This window comes from Harpia harpyja, chromosome 14 (genome assembly GCF_026419915.1).
Source record: "Harpia harpyja isolate bHarHar1 chromosome 14, bHarHar1 primary haplotype, whole genome shotgun sequence".
NCBI classification, from domain to species: domain Eukaryota; kingdom Metazoa; phylum Chordata; class Aves; order Accipitriformes; family Accipitridae; genus Harpia; species Harpia harpyja.
This window is the reverse complement of record NC_068953.1, coordinates 30,013,881-30,033,655: the sequence shown is the minus strand read 5'-3', so window position 1 is coordinate 30,033,655 and position 19,775 is coordinate 30,013,881. Positions and strand designations below refer to the sequence as shown.

Here is a 19,775-nt window from a genome sequence, read left to right as displayed (position 1 = left end):
GGTTACATATTATGAACTATGTTTTGATTTATTTCCTCTCACACTGTTTACTCATACCTGGTTAGCTGCCGAAGAAGTGAAATTTATGTCATATCTTTTGCTCAAAATAAAGGCAACACTGCTGTGAAACAAAGAGAAGATAAAGACAATGCTTTGGAAAACAATAGGATCTTGTTGTTTTCCTACTGTATAAGTTAACGAAAACTTTTAGGTTGTAAGTATATGTGAATTATTACACTAAGGTGCTCTGTACTTAGAATTTTATACTTTGATGCATGAGCTTTCCCAATCACTCTGCTATGATTTTTCAGGGCCTTGTTTTAGGCTGATCAAAACTGTATCAGAACAATTAATTTTCTCATTTGCTAATCCCTTGTATCAGTGAATTAGTATGGTGACTAATGCAGAAACAGGGATTAATCTCATTATTGTTACTTTGTTCTTATTACCTCATATCCTCATTTGCTAATTAACATATATGGCAGAAAGTGATAATGAGTTGAATTTCAACCAAGCCTAAGAGGTGAATACCTGCACAGCATTTTCCAAAATTACTCATAAGGTTAAAGTCCTGTTGACTTTCAGTAGGCTACTTGGCAAAATGAGATCTTAGTTCCCAAGTCACAGGAATGACTTTCAAAATTACAGCTATTACCAAATACATTCCGCTTAAGTAAAATTACCTTCAATTTCTTTAGCTTATACTCTCTATGTAAGCTATAACTGAATGTTGAATGTTAAAGAGCATGATGTGTGTCTCTAATGCTGGATTTAAGAAAAAATAAGTGATGTCCTTTAAATTTGCTTCTGTCTTCTCTTACAAGAATGACCTAATTTGAATTTGAAGAAAAATTATTGTATTTCATAACAAAACCTGATTATCCTTTAAAAACCTTGACATTAAAAATGTTTGCAATTTAGCTGTAATATTTATCTAGAGTCTGTATTTTATTACTGTGAATTTGCTTGCAGAATTTTAAATATGAGAATCTCATTTTACTTAGCAGTCTTTTAATGGAGCTCATTCTAGATGGCAATGGTGAAATGACAACTTTGTTGCTACCACAACTAACATTAGATGATACTTCTAGAAAAAAGCACTCATGAATGAACTAATTATGTTTAAACACTTCCCTGTTACTACATGCAGTGCTTCAAGTCCAAATGAAGCCATATTGTTAAAGCAGCATTGAAGGCTCTTGTATTACTACCAAGTGTCTGGTATTCTCAAATGGACATCTTTCAGGAAATGTGAAAAATAACTGCAGTCTTCCACCTTTCCAATGTAATTTCTCATAACAAAGAGGCTGTACCAATTCCAATAGTCAAGGACGGATTCTCAGCTGGCCACAGCTGAGCTGAGACCATTCAACAGAATAAGCAATCAAAACATTATGCCTTAGTCAAAATCCAGGTAGAGGGTAAAAATAAACATATGGCTTTCTCAATACCCCAGAAATGCTTTTGAATTCCTCCCTCTGCACAGAAAACTATAGTGTGAGAGTGACCTCTAGAGGATTCCCACAGTGCTCCATGAATACAGTCCCGGGGACTGTCTTTAAAACACTCCTTCAAATATATTTATTTGGAAACAGCATACAGGCATCAACCTACAAACTGGCACTCCCTCCAAGTAGCAGCCTGAAGTCAGTAACAACCTGAATTTACAGCTTGCAAACACACAATTAGAGTTTCTATAACATACTTGCACCAGGTTTCTAGATATGAAAACTATGTAAGGACACACTTAAAACATTCTGTTGATTCGAAGAGGTTTCAAGAAGAATTTATGGCACATAGAATAAATACAATTTGTACCTGTTTTTCTCCTTTTATAATGGGTATTACACTGTTACTACACAAACTGTTGTCCTTTTCTGTCTTCTTTATAAACTGCTCCTTCTTTGTACTACTGTTCTCTTTTTATACTTAAGGACTCAGTCCATTTGACATATGTATTTTCCATCATGCTTAAAGGAAATGAAATTATCTCATAAGTGAGAATAATCGAGACAGAGGCACATGTGAATAGCAAGAAGAAAGTTCTTCCATATGAATTTTTATTCAGACAACTTGCTTGGAAATTGCTTGTGGCTGCTGGGGAAAATATACCAAACAAACAAAACAAACAAACCCCAGAATCTGACTAGGGCTTAGGTTATCTTTTACAATGTCTGATTGGCTAAGAAATACTAAATAAAGAGTAACTTTTGTTTAAAAAAAAAAAAAAAAGGATGTACGCCCTGTTGTGACTCATAAGAATCCACGACAGTCCACAGTTACTCTGTGAAAAGGTATACATTCTACCACGTGTATTAACAGGAATATACATTCTACCACATGTATTAACAGGAGTGTAGTCATGCAGACTACATCCAGAAACATCAGAAATAACTAGTCTGCTTGTCATGGTTTAACCCCAGCCAGCAACTAAGCATCACGCAGCTGTTCACTCACTTCCCCCCCCACCCCATGGGATGGGGGACAGAATTGGAAAAAAAAAGTAAAATTCACGGGTTGAGATAAGAACAGCTTAGTACAGCAGAAAGAAAGAAACTAATAATGATAACAATAATAAAATGACAATAATAATAGCAATAAAAGGATTGGAATATACAAAACAAGTGATGCACAATGCAATCGCTCACCACTTGCCAACTGATGCCCAGTTAGTCCCCGCGCAGCAATCTCCTAGGCCAACTCCCCCCAGTTTATATACTGGGCATGACATCACATGGTATGGAATACCCCATTGGCCACTTTGGGTCAGCTGTCCTGGCTGTGTCCCCTCACAACTTCTTGTGCCCCTCCAACCTTCTTGCTGGCTGGGCATGAGAAGCTGAAAAATCCTTGCCTTAGTCTAAACACTACTTAGCAACAACTGAAAACATCAGTGTGTTATCAACATTCTTCTCATCCTAAATCCAAAACATAACACTATACCAGCTACTAGAAAGAAAATTAACTCTATCCCAGCCAAAACCAGGACACTGCTCTAATCAGCATTAGCTGTATTGCCAAGTTCAGTTTCAGACAATGCATTTCAAAAAGAACATTAAACAGGTGAAGAGCATATTTTTGGTATGACTTTTATTCCTCCCTTTCAAAAGATAAATAATGTTTCTCATTCACATTTCTTCACATTTTTTACTTTTATTTTTGTATAAATTTTAGGATTACTCTCTTTAGCCATAGTTCATGAGACTGTTTAAAGAGTAAAATATTAAGCTAATCTATCTTTGTGAAATTACTTGGCATATTGGACCATGTCATATAGATGGACTGATAATCTTGATAAAGTCAATCTCTTTGTATTATATGTGGAAATAATGTGAGGTGATGCTTTATTTGATGTTCAGTTTCCATTTCTACCTTCATATACACTATTTTCATATACATATATGCAGTTTCCATCTTCATGTGCACTAGATTTTGTGAAGCCATAGATTTTACTAAAACTTACATTGTGCAAACAGCTGGTCAAAGTTGACCTGATACAGAGCTATAACACACAGGCTCTACTAGATTGAGCCTTAAGGAAGTACTTCGTTCTTTAGCTCTACAATCCACATGTGGATGAACACTAACCAGTGAAATGGTTCAGCCAGCTCCTCATGGGAAGTAGCTCTCTGATTCTATTACTTACCACTATCAATTATACAAATGCCTCAGTGATGAATAAGCATTTAAGATTCTACAGAAAAAAATGCTATTTGCCCCTGTATTTCAGGAACTTAAAGCGGAATAGAACGGTTGGAAAGCTGGAAAGAGACCTCAATCCATAACTCACCAAATGGTAATGCAAAGTAGACATCCAGTAAGATCTCATGTGAAGTTGGTGTTTTTGTGCCTTGAATCTCACTCCCATTTTTTATTACTTCAGAATGCAATGTCCACCAGGAACCTGGACCTTCCTAGGAAAAAACATTCTAAAAGTTACCTAGGTAGGATTTATAGCATTATCCACTTTTACCTGAATGCAGGTTCTTCTAAGTCAATAGGAGTTTCTTTATGACACCAATCGGCTTAGGATCCATTCTAGACTCTTCCAACTTCTGTTTATGTAAGTAGTAGTTAGGACTTCATCAAGTTTTCTCACGGGCATGGAATTCGAAAAAATAAAATATTTGCTTTACAATATAGACAAACACATGTTAAGATGGCCAGATAATTAAGATGCAAAGAAGTATGAATATTGAAAATTACTCTTATGAACTGAGATTTTCCAGTTCCCCTTTGAACTGGTGCCAAACAAGCACATTCTCACAAGACTGAAGGAATTACCACATGCTAATAAGCAAGCCAAAAAAGAGCTTCTGAAGTACCACTCCCTTATAGGTTATTTCTGAGTTATAAAGCTCAGAGCAGAGCTGCAGGGTTGAGATGAACAGGATAAATAACTAGGAAAGTTCCACAGTGGCCTAATTATAAATGAAGGCTTAGAGGGTCTGAAGAAATTAAGAAACAATCTCTACTCTTGCATCTTTTTTTGTTTAAAGTTTCAGTATTTACTGTTAAGCCACAACCTCTGTCTCAGCAAGTTGTAACTCAACAACAGCTAGGGTAGTGGAGAAAAACAACTTGCCTCGGGGCCTGAAATGGCACTTGGCAGCTGTGATACAGAGCAACTTCTAATTTAAGCAGGAATTACTTTCTTCCCCTGCTTCCATTCTCTGAGTAGAATCATTGAAATGTCAGTTCAAAGTATATATGAATACTTATTAGTTACTATAAAGAAATGGCTATAGACACTGATGGGAGATGCTGTAGAAAAAGCACGTTTTCCGATTCTCTCTCCTTTACCTCATCATCAATTGCCTTTTTTATTTTTTAGAAAATTTAAAGAAGGTAAACTTAATTTTATTTGCAAAGAGTAAATTCATCTTCTCTAATTCAGAGTTACTTTTTTAAAAATAGACTCTGTGGACTATGTATAGGAAAGCATATTTATGAATGGGAGAATTGTGGAGAATTAGAATAAGGTACCTCTTACTTTTTCCAATTTCAGACAATTTTGCAGCACTTGCAGACTGCTTCAGTATTTCCACACTCCCAGAAACATTTTTTCTTTACTTTCTAGCCTACTGCGGGCAAGCATGCTCATTCTGGTGGCTAACTATGACTATGCTGGATACACAGTAACTCTTCGGATTGACTCATTTTCTTCACTCATCCTTCTCTATGCACTCACTGTTCTATTAATTTCTTCCATAGTACCACAGGGCAAATTTCTGTTTTCCTCTTTGAGACAATGGCCAATTCCCTTGAGAGACAGAACAACAGTATTTTGCCCATTTTAATAGAGATTTCTCCAAGGTCACACAATGAAGAGCCAAGCCAGGAACCTCAATTTGAAATTCCCTCACTCTAATCACATAAACCAAACTGTCCTTGCCTCCCTAATAATTCTTGAGTGCAGATGAACTCTAACCCACTTACTGAATTATACCTGACTCAGTACATGAGCCATTTCTCCAGGGTACATGGCTAATGGATATCCGTTGTCACTTTGACAGTCACATGTGCATTATGCCTCAATATTACAGACTGAAACAAATGAGATAGAAATATACATGGATCACAAATGTCATTACAGTATTTGGGGAGGCTAAGAATGAGAAATTCATTGGATTTTACTCAGTGTTTTATATTTCCACAGAAAGTCAACTTACATCTGTTGCATATTCCACAGTTGCGAGGGGAATCCATAAAACTCCTAAAATGCTATCCCAGAGCAAGCCTTTCTTCCACAGCTCTATAATGAAGCCCTTTCCATCAGCACAGATTTCACTAAAAACAATGAACACACAAACCATTAAACTGAAAACACAGTCTCAACTGCTCAGTAATCTATCATAATAACTTGAGTTAGTGACTTATAGCAGATACAGAGGTATTTTGTTTTCAGTATACTCATAAAATGCAATATAACAGGCATGATACAAAAGTTAGACTGGACAAGACAAGTCTCAAGTCTTATTGTTCAGGATTGCTTTTACAAACTAATGAGGACAGTTCTGCTGCAAATGTGGCACAGAAGTCCCAGCTGTTAGTAGCTTTGTTTTGCTACAAGACTTGGCCCTATTGGATATAACCCAAGAAAAAAACAGGACCAGGAAATGTCTTTAGTTCAGCTTTAGCTTCTGCTGAGAAACTTCTGCGTATGTAATTCCTCAGTTGCCTCCAAAGGACACTGGTCTCAGGACAGCCCCCAAGAACCTGCATTCTCAGGTTTCACTGTAGCTAACTTCTTAGGTGCAATGGTAGTATAACATAGTTAGCCTTTTGTCAGGTGAGTTCTTTTAGGTAAAACTGGGATCCACAAAAATGATCAGTCTTTTGAACATAAAACTCAGGGAAACATTTTCAATGAAACAGTAAGAGTTGGCAATGTCAGCTATGATGGCACACACTGTCAATCAGCATGGACTATCAGCTAAGAATGGTTTATAATGACATGGGAAAAATTCCATCTTCCCTCAAAAAAATCTAGAAGGAAGTGCCAGATCATTTCCTACAGGAAACAGAACTAGTTTCTTGGTTCTCTTGTAAAGGAGACCAGGTATAAAAGACATTTGGAGCTTGCTCCCTTCATTAGAATTGAGAAGTTGCACTGCACAACAAAAATCCAATGGGAAAGCAGTTCTCAACTTCAAGAGTTGAAGATCCAGGCTCTATTTTAGTTCTACTTATAGGGTGCATGCATTTTATTACTAGCTGGCTTTGACAAAAAAATTACCATACCACCACCTTACTTTGCAAGAATTTAAAATAAAATTCTGCCAGGCCATTTAACTCACCCATGACATTGAACGAAAATTAAGAGGTAAGTTATTTCCTTATGGAATGTCTGGCATTCCTTTATATATTTCTATAAGCAGTTACAGACCAGTTCTGTAAATATAAACAATAAAGTAGGCATTGATGTCTCTGCTGTGACTGATTGTATGTAATCTCCATTTGACTGAATTAATTTTAAGTACTAAAACTAATCTTCAACTGATTTGTGTGGTGTACCACAGTGAATCACTGTGTACTTAAAGTTACCAGGAAAAGGACAAGTGAAATCTGAGAAGGGCAAAGGGTGCTACCCCTGAGATGGGTATTGAACTCATCACGTTGCTCTCCAACATTATGCTGGCTGCCTCAATGTCTAATTTTCCACTGTACTCATGCACTTGAATAGATATAGTGAATTTTTGTTTTGTTCAGCTTCCCCCTTTACAAACACGTTATGGAAGACAGACTGTGAATTCTTATCTTCCAGTATTTGTGGACCCCAACTTTAACACTGTTGCATTGATAACTGAACAGTGAAACTGTACGTTGAAAGCTTAAACAATATGTGATTTTTAAAATGCAAGCCGGTAATTTCTGCACGTTACAGAACACGGTTTTTACAGGCAGAGATGGAGAGAGAGCCCTTAAGAAAATGAACTACAGTATGACTTTACGAAGTGTATATAAACGTATTTGTAAACGCCTATTTATAATGCCTTTTAAAAGTCTGCTGTGTTGTATAGTTGAGTAGGCAGTAGATGGAGCTACAGCAACCCCGTAACGTATTTGCAAGAAAAGCGGTTTAGTATTCTGTGGTAACATTTAAATTGCAAACCAAGAAAATAATCCTAATAAATTGCTCATTCTCACTGATGTCATGGAACACTCTCATTTACATACAATATGATTAAAAGCAAATCATTTATACAACAGAAAAGCAAATGTATTAAATAATATTGTAACACATTACTCAGGAAAATTTAGATAGGTTACACACACCCACTTTAAAATATTTTTTAATTGCCTCCTGCACTAAAGGTAACAGGGCAAATGCTGAAATTTAATTGATCTACTTCCTGATGTACTATTACGTTGTCATCCAATTCCCACCCAATGTTTTATAGAACTATTATGTCTGGATCAGTAAAGTGCCAAAATAATCATGTTAACACAGTATTATCATACAGCAATGATTCCTCTACACTGAAACATGACAGTTTTTTTCTACAAGTCAAAGCTGCAGTATGAGAATGGTATTTTAAAAGGCTAGCTATTGATTTTAATTTTCCTTAGCATTTTCAAAGACAGATACGATCCTCCTGTTTGGATAATTTAGGCTGTGGCTCTGAACAGTCTGCTAGAAAAGCCTGATGACTGGGGAGTGGCAGACGAATTAGCCCCAGATTAAGATTAGTTTTATATGGTCAGAAGTCAGAATTTTTGATGACCTGATATGTCATTACATCTAGCCATAAAATGGCATGTAAAGAAGGTATATATGTTGGCTTAACATAACAGGCCCTTCAGCCACTCAGAATACTCAGTAAAGCAAGCTAGTAGTCTGCTACAGTTGTCTAAGAAATCAGTTGCACAACACCAAAAAAATTTCCAAATTCAATTAATAACGGTAGGAAAAATTTGTGATGAAAATGAAGCCCGTAAGTGAGATTAAAAGCACTGTGAAATAAAATTAATTTATGTGAAATATTTATGAAGAAAAAAATTAAGAAGATTTTAGAAATGCTGCTTTTAATATAGAATACAATTAAATTGGGGGGGGGGGTATTTCAATCAAAATGTCAGTTTTGGCATATGTAAAGCCTGTCAAAAGATACAGAAACAACAGACAACCAGAAAGTATGGAAAAATGATTCAAAACAACTCATTCTTCTGACAAAATATTAAAATACTTGGATTAGAAAAACCTCAAAGTTGTAAAAAGGATATTTTTCATAAACATAACCAAAGCCAATTAAATTTTTAATTCTGTAAAAAAATATTTCAACCAACTCTAGACCTCAGGAATAAAACATATGTTTCCACAAAGAGAATGTGTTAACAGAGAAAGATTTGTGCAGGGAGAAAGGAGGGACCAAAAATAGTAGAGATTAACATACTATCTCAGCATCTAATGAGATTACATATTTATTGGTTTTAAATGCTTTGAAATTGACAGTTGAAAGCAGGTTTCCTCAGAATGTCAGTCAGTATATAAGTGTTTGGATGCTCCTGACGAGTAAGGTGTATACAAGGCTCTAGAGAAAAGAGGAGAACAAAGACTGAATAACAAGATGGAGAGTTGAGTGAAGTGGACAAATGTCTGCAGACAAGTGAGAAACAGTACGGGTCAATAGTAAAGAAACTACCTAAATTCGCAGTTAAGTAGATAAATGAATGTATAAAATATGAGTCATACAGAAAGGAAAGTGAGTAAAACAAAAATCAAGTTGCATGAGGATCAATTTGAGTTCTCTTCTCATTCCCGTATTCCTAAAACATTACATGAAATTAAAGATACTGGAGACAAATGTTTTCTTCCCCTTGTTGACTGCTGGCCTTGATCTGCAATGTGGCTTGCAAAATTAACTTTTGTTCTGTTCCCTAGAGCTAGCCTGGCAACCTTTTCTCTCAGCTGGATACTTTTTCCTTGCTTTTGCAATGAGTATGTCATCTCAGATGTTATTAATTGCTCTAGACTATCCAAATACAGCAAAGATACAACAAAACCAATTGATAAGAATTCCATGTTACTTACAACATGAAGTCCTGTTCCCAGCTAGGTTCACTTCCCCTTCTGTCTATTGTAGTGCTTTTTAAATTTTGGACTTTTAAAACAACATAGGTTTTGAATGCATCTGAAAAAGAAATAACCAGCACATTAAAACTCACTTTATTTCTTCCTAGAAGCTGGAAACGGTCAACCCCATGATAGTAGGAGTTTAACTCTTACTCCATGCAAAACATTCAGAGGTGTGGTTCAAATACGTGGATTTGAACAAGGAAATTCTTACTAATTCTAATGAGATTATGACAGGAAAATCTCTGCCCATCACAGGTGGGAGAGAACATAATCCTAAACATGAGTAATTATTTTAAGGATCAGCTTCCAGACATGGCTTCTCAGATTATTTATCAATCTCCCTGAAAGATCTTGCATGAAACCAGTATGCACTCCCTTTCTGCAAATTAGTATTTTTTTTCCCTTTCAGTTGGTATGATAATATTGGTGACTGGCTAATGGGCTTTTATGTCCAATTAAGGCAAGGCCACAGACTTGTAACATAATTCAGTCTTGTCTTTGTGTGTGAATCTAGTTCTATTTATAGATACAGCAGCGAAATTTGTTTCAGATGCAGTCCCAAATGAACTCAAAGATTTTTGTAAATGTCTTTGTAAATGCACAGTATGAGTATTCATAAAATTGGACCTAATCAGCAAAATGAATAAAAAAAAAAAAAATTTAAAGCTCTTGAAAATATCACTGACAGAAAAAAGCAAAAGAACTAAGGAAAAGCTCTACCCTTTAGGGCCTCACACGGGAATCTAAGGCAACAAAGGCCATATTATACCATCTCAAGGAATGTGGCTGTTCAGAAAAGCTTCTCAGCTTGCATGCTTCACACATCCTTCACTAGCCTCCAGCATCCTACGTAAGGATCAGCATTGACATATGGTTAAAAAAAAGACTTTTTTTAAAAAATAGAACTACTGCCAAAACATACATATGAGACGTAGCCAAGAACAGAAGTCATTTTTGACCTGTCTGTATTACCACAGGTCAATCAACCAGTCTGAGTTGGAGGGAAGCTGTCACTGTCTACAATACACTGTTGAATAGGTTGTATCAAATTACATTACATTGCAGTTAACAAAAAGTGTGAAGGAGAAGTTAGCTCTGTACATCCTGTATGGAGATCTTATCGATTAGGACTGATGATAATGTTTGACTAAAGGACTAAAGGATGTTATGTAATGGGAACTATTTTTTTCAATAAACAAAATCAACAATGATCAATGTTATCTATTTATTTTCTATAATTCACATGTCTTTGTTCTTACACTTGACAAAGTCAATATAGACTTAGAAGTCTGGTGATGTATTTGTCAGAAATGGTGTCAACAATGCATGATTCACATACCATCCTATTGCTCATTCTGTGTAACTGAGGCAAACAAAACACAAAATTTGCAAAATACTTTGTAGTTGCAAAATTCGTTTGTCATTTGGAAGCTTGCAACTCGAGGTTTAAGAAATTTTCAAAAGAACTCTCCATTAAATCACTTGGCTGAAAAATAGCAACCTACAATATTTAACTCCAGCCATTTTGAGCACTCACATCTATATCTATGTTTAAATCAAAAATACAACCACCAACCTCCCCCCAAATTAAAAATTACCTCCTTTAAATGAAGCCATAACTGACAGGATAGAGACTTTTTAAGACATATTTTTAGTGGTAGTCTGTTTCATTGTTCTATTATCTTCATATTCAACTCTATAATTTCTTTCCCATTTGAAAATTTTGTGTTCCTATGTATCATGCCAGGTGATCAAATCTGATCACCTTCTATCTTTCCCCAGCTCCTTTTCTAGCACAAAACCCAAAGAAATTTCAGACTGCCCACATTATCATTGTCTTGCCTGGAATCTTGTCATCTGCCTTTTAAAACAGCTATTTCTCCAGTAGTTCCTTGACCTCTTTGGCTCTTCTCTGGTTCTAAATGTTACCCTTCAGCACTTTACCACTAACCACCTTCTTCAGATTTCATGAGTTATGTCAAGTAAGAAAATGTAGAAACTATCTTGTAAAAAACTGCAAATATGTAACCTCCTTGAAGAATAACAGTGTCAAGACTGAATATTATTAAAATACCCTGGCAGTGGAAAGGAGCTGTAAATTTTGCTGAATGATAAGAAGCTTTGTTTTCATAAAGCCATTATTGCAGCTCCCAACCCTTTGGCTGTCAAAAGTGGAGGCACCTAGTGCAACTTCTTGTGAAAAGAAAAAGGGCAGGCTATCCCCTCGCTCTTATCTTCAGCTTTCAACCCAAAACAGAGCACAGCAGCTTCATGGCAGCTTACACAAAGTAGTAAATTAACCACAGGAGAATCCCAGTGTTTTGAGAAAAATGCAGGTATCTCAATAGTGCTCTCAGTCACCACCTACATAATTTTTCTGCCCAAGAAAACACAGCCAATTATCAGAGAATACACCATTCGAACTTTATTGCCAAACTTATGGCATTAACAAGCCTTCAACAGCATTCAAAGGAAAATTAAAATTACTTAACTTTTATCAAATAATTGTTTGATAATCATCTTCTTTAAATTATCATGTCTTTTGAGTACCAACAAAATACAAGATTTGCTGAACCCTGCAGAACATTTTTCTGATTGCATTAGGATTTCAGCGAAAGAAAGATGATTCTTCAGTCTATACTTCATATACATACTTCACAGCCTACTGTGAAGAATGACTGCTTCACAGAGAGTTAGAAGAATCATGTTCCCAGAAAGCAGTTTAACCTGTGCTAGCTCAAGTTACCTTTCTTTAATCCAGATAAGTTCAAACGATTTGCAGAGGTTGCTTAAATGTATTAGCCAATCATTTACTGGCAAATTTTGCTGCATTGATTAGGTTCTATACCAGCTTCTCCTGAGAACTAGCAATTACAAAGATCTTGAAGGCCTTACATTTATAGTCTACCTATGTGTGAGAAATCTCTGGCTGAGTTTGGACTTTCTTTTCCACTCTGGCTAAATCTTGGTCCTGGAGGAAGACTTACAGAGTCCTGGCAGCTTGATTTTGCTCATGTTTATTGCCTAGGACCTATACCTGATCTCTATGACCGCCCATCAGTATCTCTCATCTGTATTTCCTCACTGGGAAAATTCAGACACCATTTCCTCCCTGCCCTGGTGAAGCTAAAATCCTGCACTCCCTTTACATAAAAAATAGTTTCTCTTAACTGATGACCCATTTAGGTCATCAAATTATGTAAAAATTCTTTTTAGTGGAAATATCCTTTAAATACCACTAGTTTGAGAGACAATAATGATTAATAACTGAAAATTACAGATTGTCCAAGGCCACAATCTTGTTTGTTAATTTGCTCTTTAAAATATATGTATATTTTTTAATTCTTTCCTCATTTGTTTTGTACTGAACTGTTGATGAAATGCATGCAAGTAGTCCCAGGCTTAAATGATTCTTTAGTGCGATACTCACATGCATGGCCAAGAAATAAAAATGTAAAGCAGAAATTAAAAGGGAAATCAGACTTACCAGCTGCTTTATCCAGCCTTCCTTTTTTCACTATTAAAAAAAAAAAGATTATATTCAGATAATACCTTAAAAATACTTGCCAATAAATTGTATGAAAAAAAATAATCTAAGGGATTTTTGTAGTATAAAGAACCTCAATCAAAAATGAAAACAAGTACTCTTAAAAAAATGTAAGCACCATTGTGGTAAGACAATATGATTACTCAGAATTCTTTGGGAAAGAAAACATATGGAAAATCTTTGCAGCTTACAGAGACTTAGTAAATACATGGATACAACACAAAGGGCAGAATGGAGACCAGGTGACCAGGAAGGGTAGTATACTATCCATCACCTCATAATGCTAGTTCAAAATTCTTCTCAATAATAATCACAGAAGGCTCACAGACTTCATATAATCTAAAGCAGCTTCTATCATCTCACAAAGAATCCTTTATTACATTGTATATACTCTGCCTATTAGAAAAGACATACTGCAGTAAACACCTTACAAATTAAAAATTGAACATTTCAAATCCTGACTTTGTTCAACAGCATTAAGTTCCACACTACGGTATCACTTCCATTAATGAAAAATGCCCTGAAGCTAATGAGATTGTGATTCAGATAGTCATCATAATTCCAAAAATCTAACCTGGTCATCATTTTGTATCAAGTGTCTGACTAAAGATCATTGAATTTAGACTTTTAAACAATATAATTAAATATTCTTTAGATTTTCCTGCATATCAAGGCATGTAAGACAGTTCAGTTTGAATGAAACATCACTGCAGTCCTACAAAAATTAAACATGCTCTAAGAATATACTTATGTATATCATATATTTCACTACTGTACTTAGAACCTAGTAATTGCCAGTAAAACAAAATGTTGAGTCCACAACTTTACAGTGCAAATGTTCCCAAAAGCTTACCATTGTTTTCTGATTCCCTTCCCACTTGCCTAACTTCACCTACCTTCCTTCTCCTTATTCTTGCTTTCATCTATCCCTAAACATCCCTAAGTATTCTATGGAATTGCATCATATTTGCAGAATGTCTATCTGACAGCCTGAATAATTCTGTCATGTCTCCCACTGAGAAATCTTTCACTTTCAACCCAAATGGGGAGAGGCCAAACTGTCGCTGAGCCACAAGCAGAGTCCAAACGCTGCAGCAGTTCAACTGCACTGCAACAGTGTAGAATTTACACACTGCACTTACTTGACTTCCCTTGAAGGAAGAACTGCAAGAAATATTCCCATTGACTTAAATGAGCAATCCACATCTGCAGTCTCTGAAGTTGCTTTTTATAGCCACCTACTAAATATTTGTCACACTGGTGGAGGAGCTTGCGTGATAAGAAAACCTACCTTTTACAGAGAGAAGTTCCATTCCAGTAGAAAAATATTTTAAAGAACATAAATTGAAATTAAGCTTTCTTTACAAATGGGAAAAAATTAGCTTGACTTGAAGACTAAATTACTCTTTTCCTCCTGCTTCCTCACTGCAAGTGTGTTTCACTTTTCCTGCATGCTCCTCCCATGTTTCACGTGGAGGAAAGCCAGCCAATTGATGGAGCAGTTAAAGACCAATGACAAATTTTTTCTCTCTATATACACATTCTGAGATGGAAGAGGAAAGGAGAAATATTACAACTGTTTCCTCACCCTCATTTCCTCAAATTCTATCTGCTGTATGCAGCTGTCTCTAGTCTAAACACATTTCTGAATGCCATCCTTGCCAGCAATAACAAACTCAGTACAACTATTTTACGAAGAATGTACTTTGGGAGTTCTTAAACTTTATCACTTGCAAAGCATCTGAAGTGGAATACAGAAGGTTTAATTTTTTTAAAATTTTTTTTTTAAACACAAATTCACAATAGTCAGAACTCTTACTATATTAGCCATAGCTAAGCATAAGTAGGCTTAATTTTCTAAAATAAAGTGTGAATGCATATTGCACAAAAAGACAAACTGGATTGTAATATACTTCATGAATTTCTAATTCCATTGCAGCACTTTGTTGGATAGTAAATATTCTCATGCAATATTAAAATATTTTACAACAATACTCAAAACACTGACATAATTATAAAAACTGGTGTTTATGACTACTTGTTTAGAATAATATTGGGGTTTATTTTTTTGGTTTTTAATTATGATTAACAGTATATATATTTCCACAGAAATGTAATATTTTACTTTTTAAATTTTTCAGTCTCCATCATACTATAATTGTAGCCTTTGGTCTCAGGTCTTAAATTCAAGTAGGGGAGTGTCTTTGGAGCAGAGGGGAGCGCGTATGTCTTCTGAGTTCAGGAGTGGCTGTCTGCAGTTCCAAGAAACTAAGTCTGGATGATGGCTGCACCTCAAAGGACAGCTGAGAGCTGAGACTGTTTAGCCTGGATAAGAGAAAGTTTGGGGAGGTGGGGTGGGATTAGCAATGTTTATAAATACCTCATGGGAGGGTGTAAACAAGACTGACTCTTCTCATTGTTGCCTAATAACAGGAGAAGAGGCAATGGGTACAAATTGAAACTCAAAGTTTCACCTAAACATAAGAAAACTCGTTTTTAGTGTGAGGGTAGTTTAACACTGAAACAGGTTGTCCAGAGAGGATGTGGAGTCTTTGTCCTTGGAGATACTCAAAACCTGACTGGACACAATCTGGGGCAACCTGCTCTTGATGACCCTGTTTTTAAGCAGGAATGTTAGACTAGATGATCTTGAGAGGTTCCTTTCTTGTGATCCTGTGCTAGCCCGCAAGATCAAAAATACATTAAGTGTCACATTGAAGAAAATTTGGTGCAGGATTTCATGAAAGTCTACAGTCATTCTGTATAATGTGTAGTCTTCATTCCCCCTCCCACCCCCATAGAAGTGCATAGTACTTATGTTGTTTTAGGATCATGCTACTATGTCATAATGTGAAGTTGTTAACATTACTTTTTGGTCTTGTGTTTTAGGTCAATATATTTGCATATCTCTCTTATGAATTCTATTTATTGTGAACAAGTCTTCCATAGCGGTCCAATAGTCTTAGAGCCAGGCTTCCACCTTATGCAAGCAATGGAGTTCCACTGAAGTTAACAGAGTTAGTCTGGTACACACTGGCTGAGAATCTGATCCCAAGTGTGCATTCGGGGCAAATGAAAAAATAAAAAATATTTACTTGGAACAAAAAATCTAATCATTGCTGACTTAAGGTTTAGTAAATAGAGTCCACAGTAAGCCTTAGCATGAGTCAGTTACACAGCTGCATCTCTGTATCTTTCTGAAACTGCAAACTTGCCTCCTCTTCCTTTCTTCCACACATCTTCTCAGATGTCAGGGCCCTTCATGTGGAATACTGATTTTCTCCTTGAATCCTTGGGTTCCAGCAGCAACAGTGGTCATTGTGGTTCATTTACTTTACTGTGATGTCATGACTGTTTATTACATATGCAACTGGGTAAGATGTTATGACTTTATGGTAGGAAATATGCAGAGAATACTTGAACATAGGCAGAAGGTCATGTGGACTGGGAACTGAGCATGTGCAAATGCTCTTTCATTTGGAAAAAGCATTTATTATATTTAACAAAACAATAATGAAAAGTACTGAGCTAGAACAAGCTGTCAAAATGGTGCTTGGCTAAAGGGCCTAAGAGTAGAAGCTGCAGTACAACATGCATGTTTCACAAACTGATAGTTTCAGTACCTCAAGTAATTACCCTATTACTTAGTCATGCCTTCCGCAATGTTTTCCCTTTCCCGTATTACCATGTCTTATTTAATGCCTGATATTACATTTCAGTCCTATGAGTTGACTTCAATTAAAAGGTCCCTACATTGCAGATGTGTATGCAGAATCAAGAATTTGGAAAGACATTGAAAAAAGAAACAAAAGGAATTTTATACATTGCGTTTTTATCTAAACCATATCAAAACTGTCGATACTTTCACTCCACTCTATTCAATAGAGGAGGATAATTAGGTACAATGCTGTTATTAAGGATGTGTCACCTGATATTTGAAACTGTTGAGTGATCTGCTTCCAAAAGATGTATGTAATTATTTTTCAATCCAAATTCTCAACTGATACAAGGAAGATGGGATTCTCTTCAATTGTGAACTTACATTTTTTTTTATTGAGAATCTGCTTTTTTTTTTTTTTACTTCTCTTTCTTTATGTGTATTTATATAGCACATATTAGCAAACTGAAGCCTGCCAGGATCTTCCAGTTAATTCATCAAAAGCAAGGGTATTTCAGTCCGATGGTTTACCTACTTGGCATTAAAACTACATATTGTTCTTCTCAGGAAGTTCCTCCTCTACAGGATACTTGTAATGCAACAACTATGGTCATGAACTCATAGATTTTAATATAATATGTTGCAAAAGGAAAACAAGGAACAGAGTACATTTGAATACTGATTGCAAAAACATGTGGAAGATAACCTCTCAACTTTCACAGGTAAATGAAAACACAGCCTGTTGCTGTTTTAAGATATCTTAGTTAGAGAAGAGAATATTAAAAAATAAACTCGGTGGGGAAAAAAATAGCCAAATTTCAATTGATATTACAAATATAGAACGTAGGAGCAGTTTCCTTGCATCCCCTACATTTCTATCTGTGAACATTATGAAGCCATCTTTTCTTGGCTACTTTTATGCTGACCCTTGTGTATTTTTAAAGAACTTTTGGCCTTGGAACACCAACATTTTAACTATCTTTCTTTTGAAATTCTCCCCTTGGGAAGAAAGGGAATTTGCTCCTTTGCAAATTAATATAGTGAGTGAAATTTTCAGCTGATCAACATTCATCAGCATCTCCTTACACTAGCACATGAAGAAATATGCCAGTCACCTCAAAAGACTAGGAGATAAACTGTTTTTTTGCCTTCCCCTTGAAGTCAATCATTGGCTTAAAGTGAGAGCTAGTGGGAGAAGAAGATTTTTGTCTATATTATGGGGAAAAATTATGCACTCTTCAGATAAAATTCAAACAGCTACATTATCATTATTGTGATCAAAATAACAGAGAAAGCTGAAACCATTGAGAAGGAATTCACCCAGGAAAGCAAGAAAAAAAAGCAGTTTTTCCAGCCAGTTCATTTCTACCTTTCAGAAATATAGATTTTGCATCCCCAGGTGTAGACTATAATTTTCAGTAGACCCCATAAGCGATAAAAGATAGAAATAATGAACTCTGTAACAAAATATGCTATCAAGAGATACATCATCAAAGTGACAGGATAAGTAGAAAATCAATCAGCTGATTTCTGACCCTGAGAAACTATGAGCAATATTGAAGATAGGAACTACAAATTAGATCAGTTTTCTTTGCCTCCAAAAGATAGGCACAACTATGGCTAGGGATAATAGGTGATGCGTTCTGGGCTTCACAAGAATCACCTTGATAAACGAGTTCAATGCACTCCATTTACCCTTTTCCAACAGGAAACAAAGGAAGGCCCCTCCTCGAAAATGTGTTATAAACCACCAAGTACATAGATACAAATTTTATTGAAATACCTATTTGTTATTAATGCCCCAAACTGTAGTGAAAAGTCAAGCCACAGCAATAAAAAAAATCCTGAAGTTTTAACACAGAGAAAAATACAATAACTTGTCATAGATTCATATTCCATCTGTCATATTTGTGACAGTCACAGGAGCTAGTAGGTTCTTAGACTAAAAATAGACTTATCTCACAGGTTTTTTTCTTATTCTATTACAGAAAAGTGGTATTTCAACTATAAATAAGTGCCACAAATTTCTAAGTTTTGAATAATTGAATACCTGGAGTTAAGGAGAAAACTGTGTCATTTTAAATTTGGTCCTAAGCTTTAGAAAAATAGATTATTCAGTCCAGATTAACCTTAAGGTTTTTGTGTAGATTTTACGTGTCACTTCATATCTCTCCTTCCTTGACTCCAATTTCATAAAGACTGAAAAAAATATCACTTACCTGTCTTATGAAAATAGTGTTGGAATTAACATCTGTAGGGTGCTTTGGGATCTTCTCATTAAGAATGCTATGAAAAGAAAGAGAAGTGTTTTTACTATTTTACATAAATAGAAGCCAAATATGTACAAAGCAGTCATTGTACCACTACGCTAACTGGGAAGAGGATCACATACTTCTGATTATGGTCCTTAAGTTTGGGTACTATTCTGTCCCCACTGTGACCTCTGCTTCTTCAATGATGGAGTCATTTGGACTACTGAAGTCACATGCCCCAGAAAGCATGTCCCCTTTGTATAGCAAGACAGATCAGAACAAGCTACCTCAGTGCAAAGAAATATCAATCTCAAAAAAAAAAAGTATTTTCTTTTTAGAATCTACTTTAAGTTAACCAAGATTTTCTAAAGTTTTTATGTTGTTGTTAGAAGGTCTGCTCATTGGTATGATTTCTGTAAAATTTCTTGCTGCCACACAAAAATTAATCTGTACTCATTATAATTAAGGAGAAATAAGTTTCAGAACAAACTTAGCTCATCAGAGGCCCAATCAAACATTTCTACTAAGTAACTGATTGTTAAAAGCGCAGGTTTGTTCCCTATGAAAGGAAATGTTTTCCAGTCTCTTGCATCTCTGTTCCACATGTTCTTAGGTAGTTTTAGGTGCTTTCTTGACTACTTTTATTTTACATTTAGAGACACCTAGTGGCTCGAGTCTGATTTGCTCTGGAAAACAGCAATGATTTCTCATTTCTGAATGAACTTCGGATGTTTTCAG

General features: G+C 35.7%; 1 protein-coding gene across 1 annotated transcript in view; it reads right to left on the bottom strand.

Annotated features, from left to right (window-relative positions):
- LOC128150659 (protein unc-13 homolog A-like) overlaps positions 1-14,539 on the bottom strand; it is a 38,928-nt gene extending 24,389 nt beyond the window's left edge. The window contains exons 1-5 of the mRNA XM_052807019.1: positions 14,419-14,539; positions 13,068-13,097; positions 9,536-9,635; positions 5,673-5,790; positions 3,791-3,914 (exon numbers count right to left, since the gene is read on the bottom strand). Coding sequence (XP_052662979.1) covers positions 3,791-3,914; positions 5,673-5,790; positions 9,536-9,635; positions 13,068-13,097; positions 14,419-14,440 — 394 coding nt within the window. The 5' untranslated portion in view covers positions 14,441-14,539. The remainder of the gene's footprint in view (positions 1-3,790; positions 3,915-5,672; positions 5,791-9,535; positions 9,636-13,067; positions 13,098-14,418) is intronic.
- Positions 14,540-19,775: the final 5,236 nt, after the last annotated feature.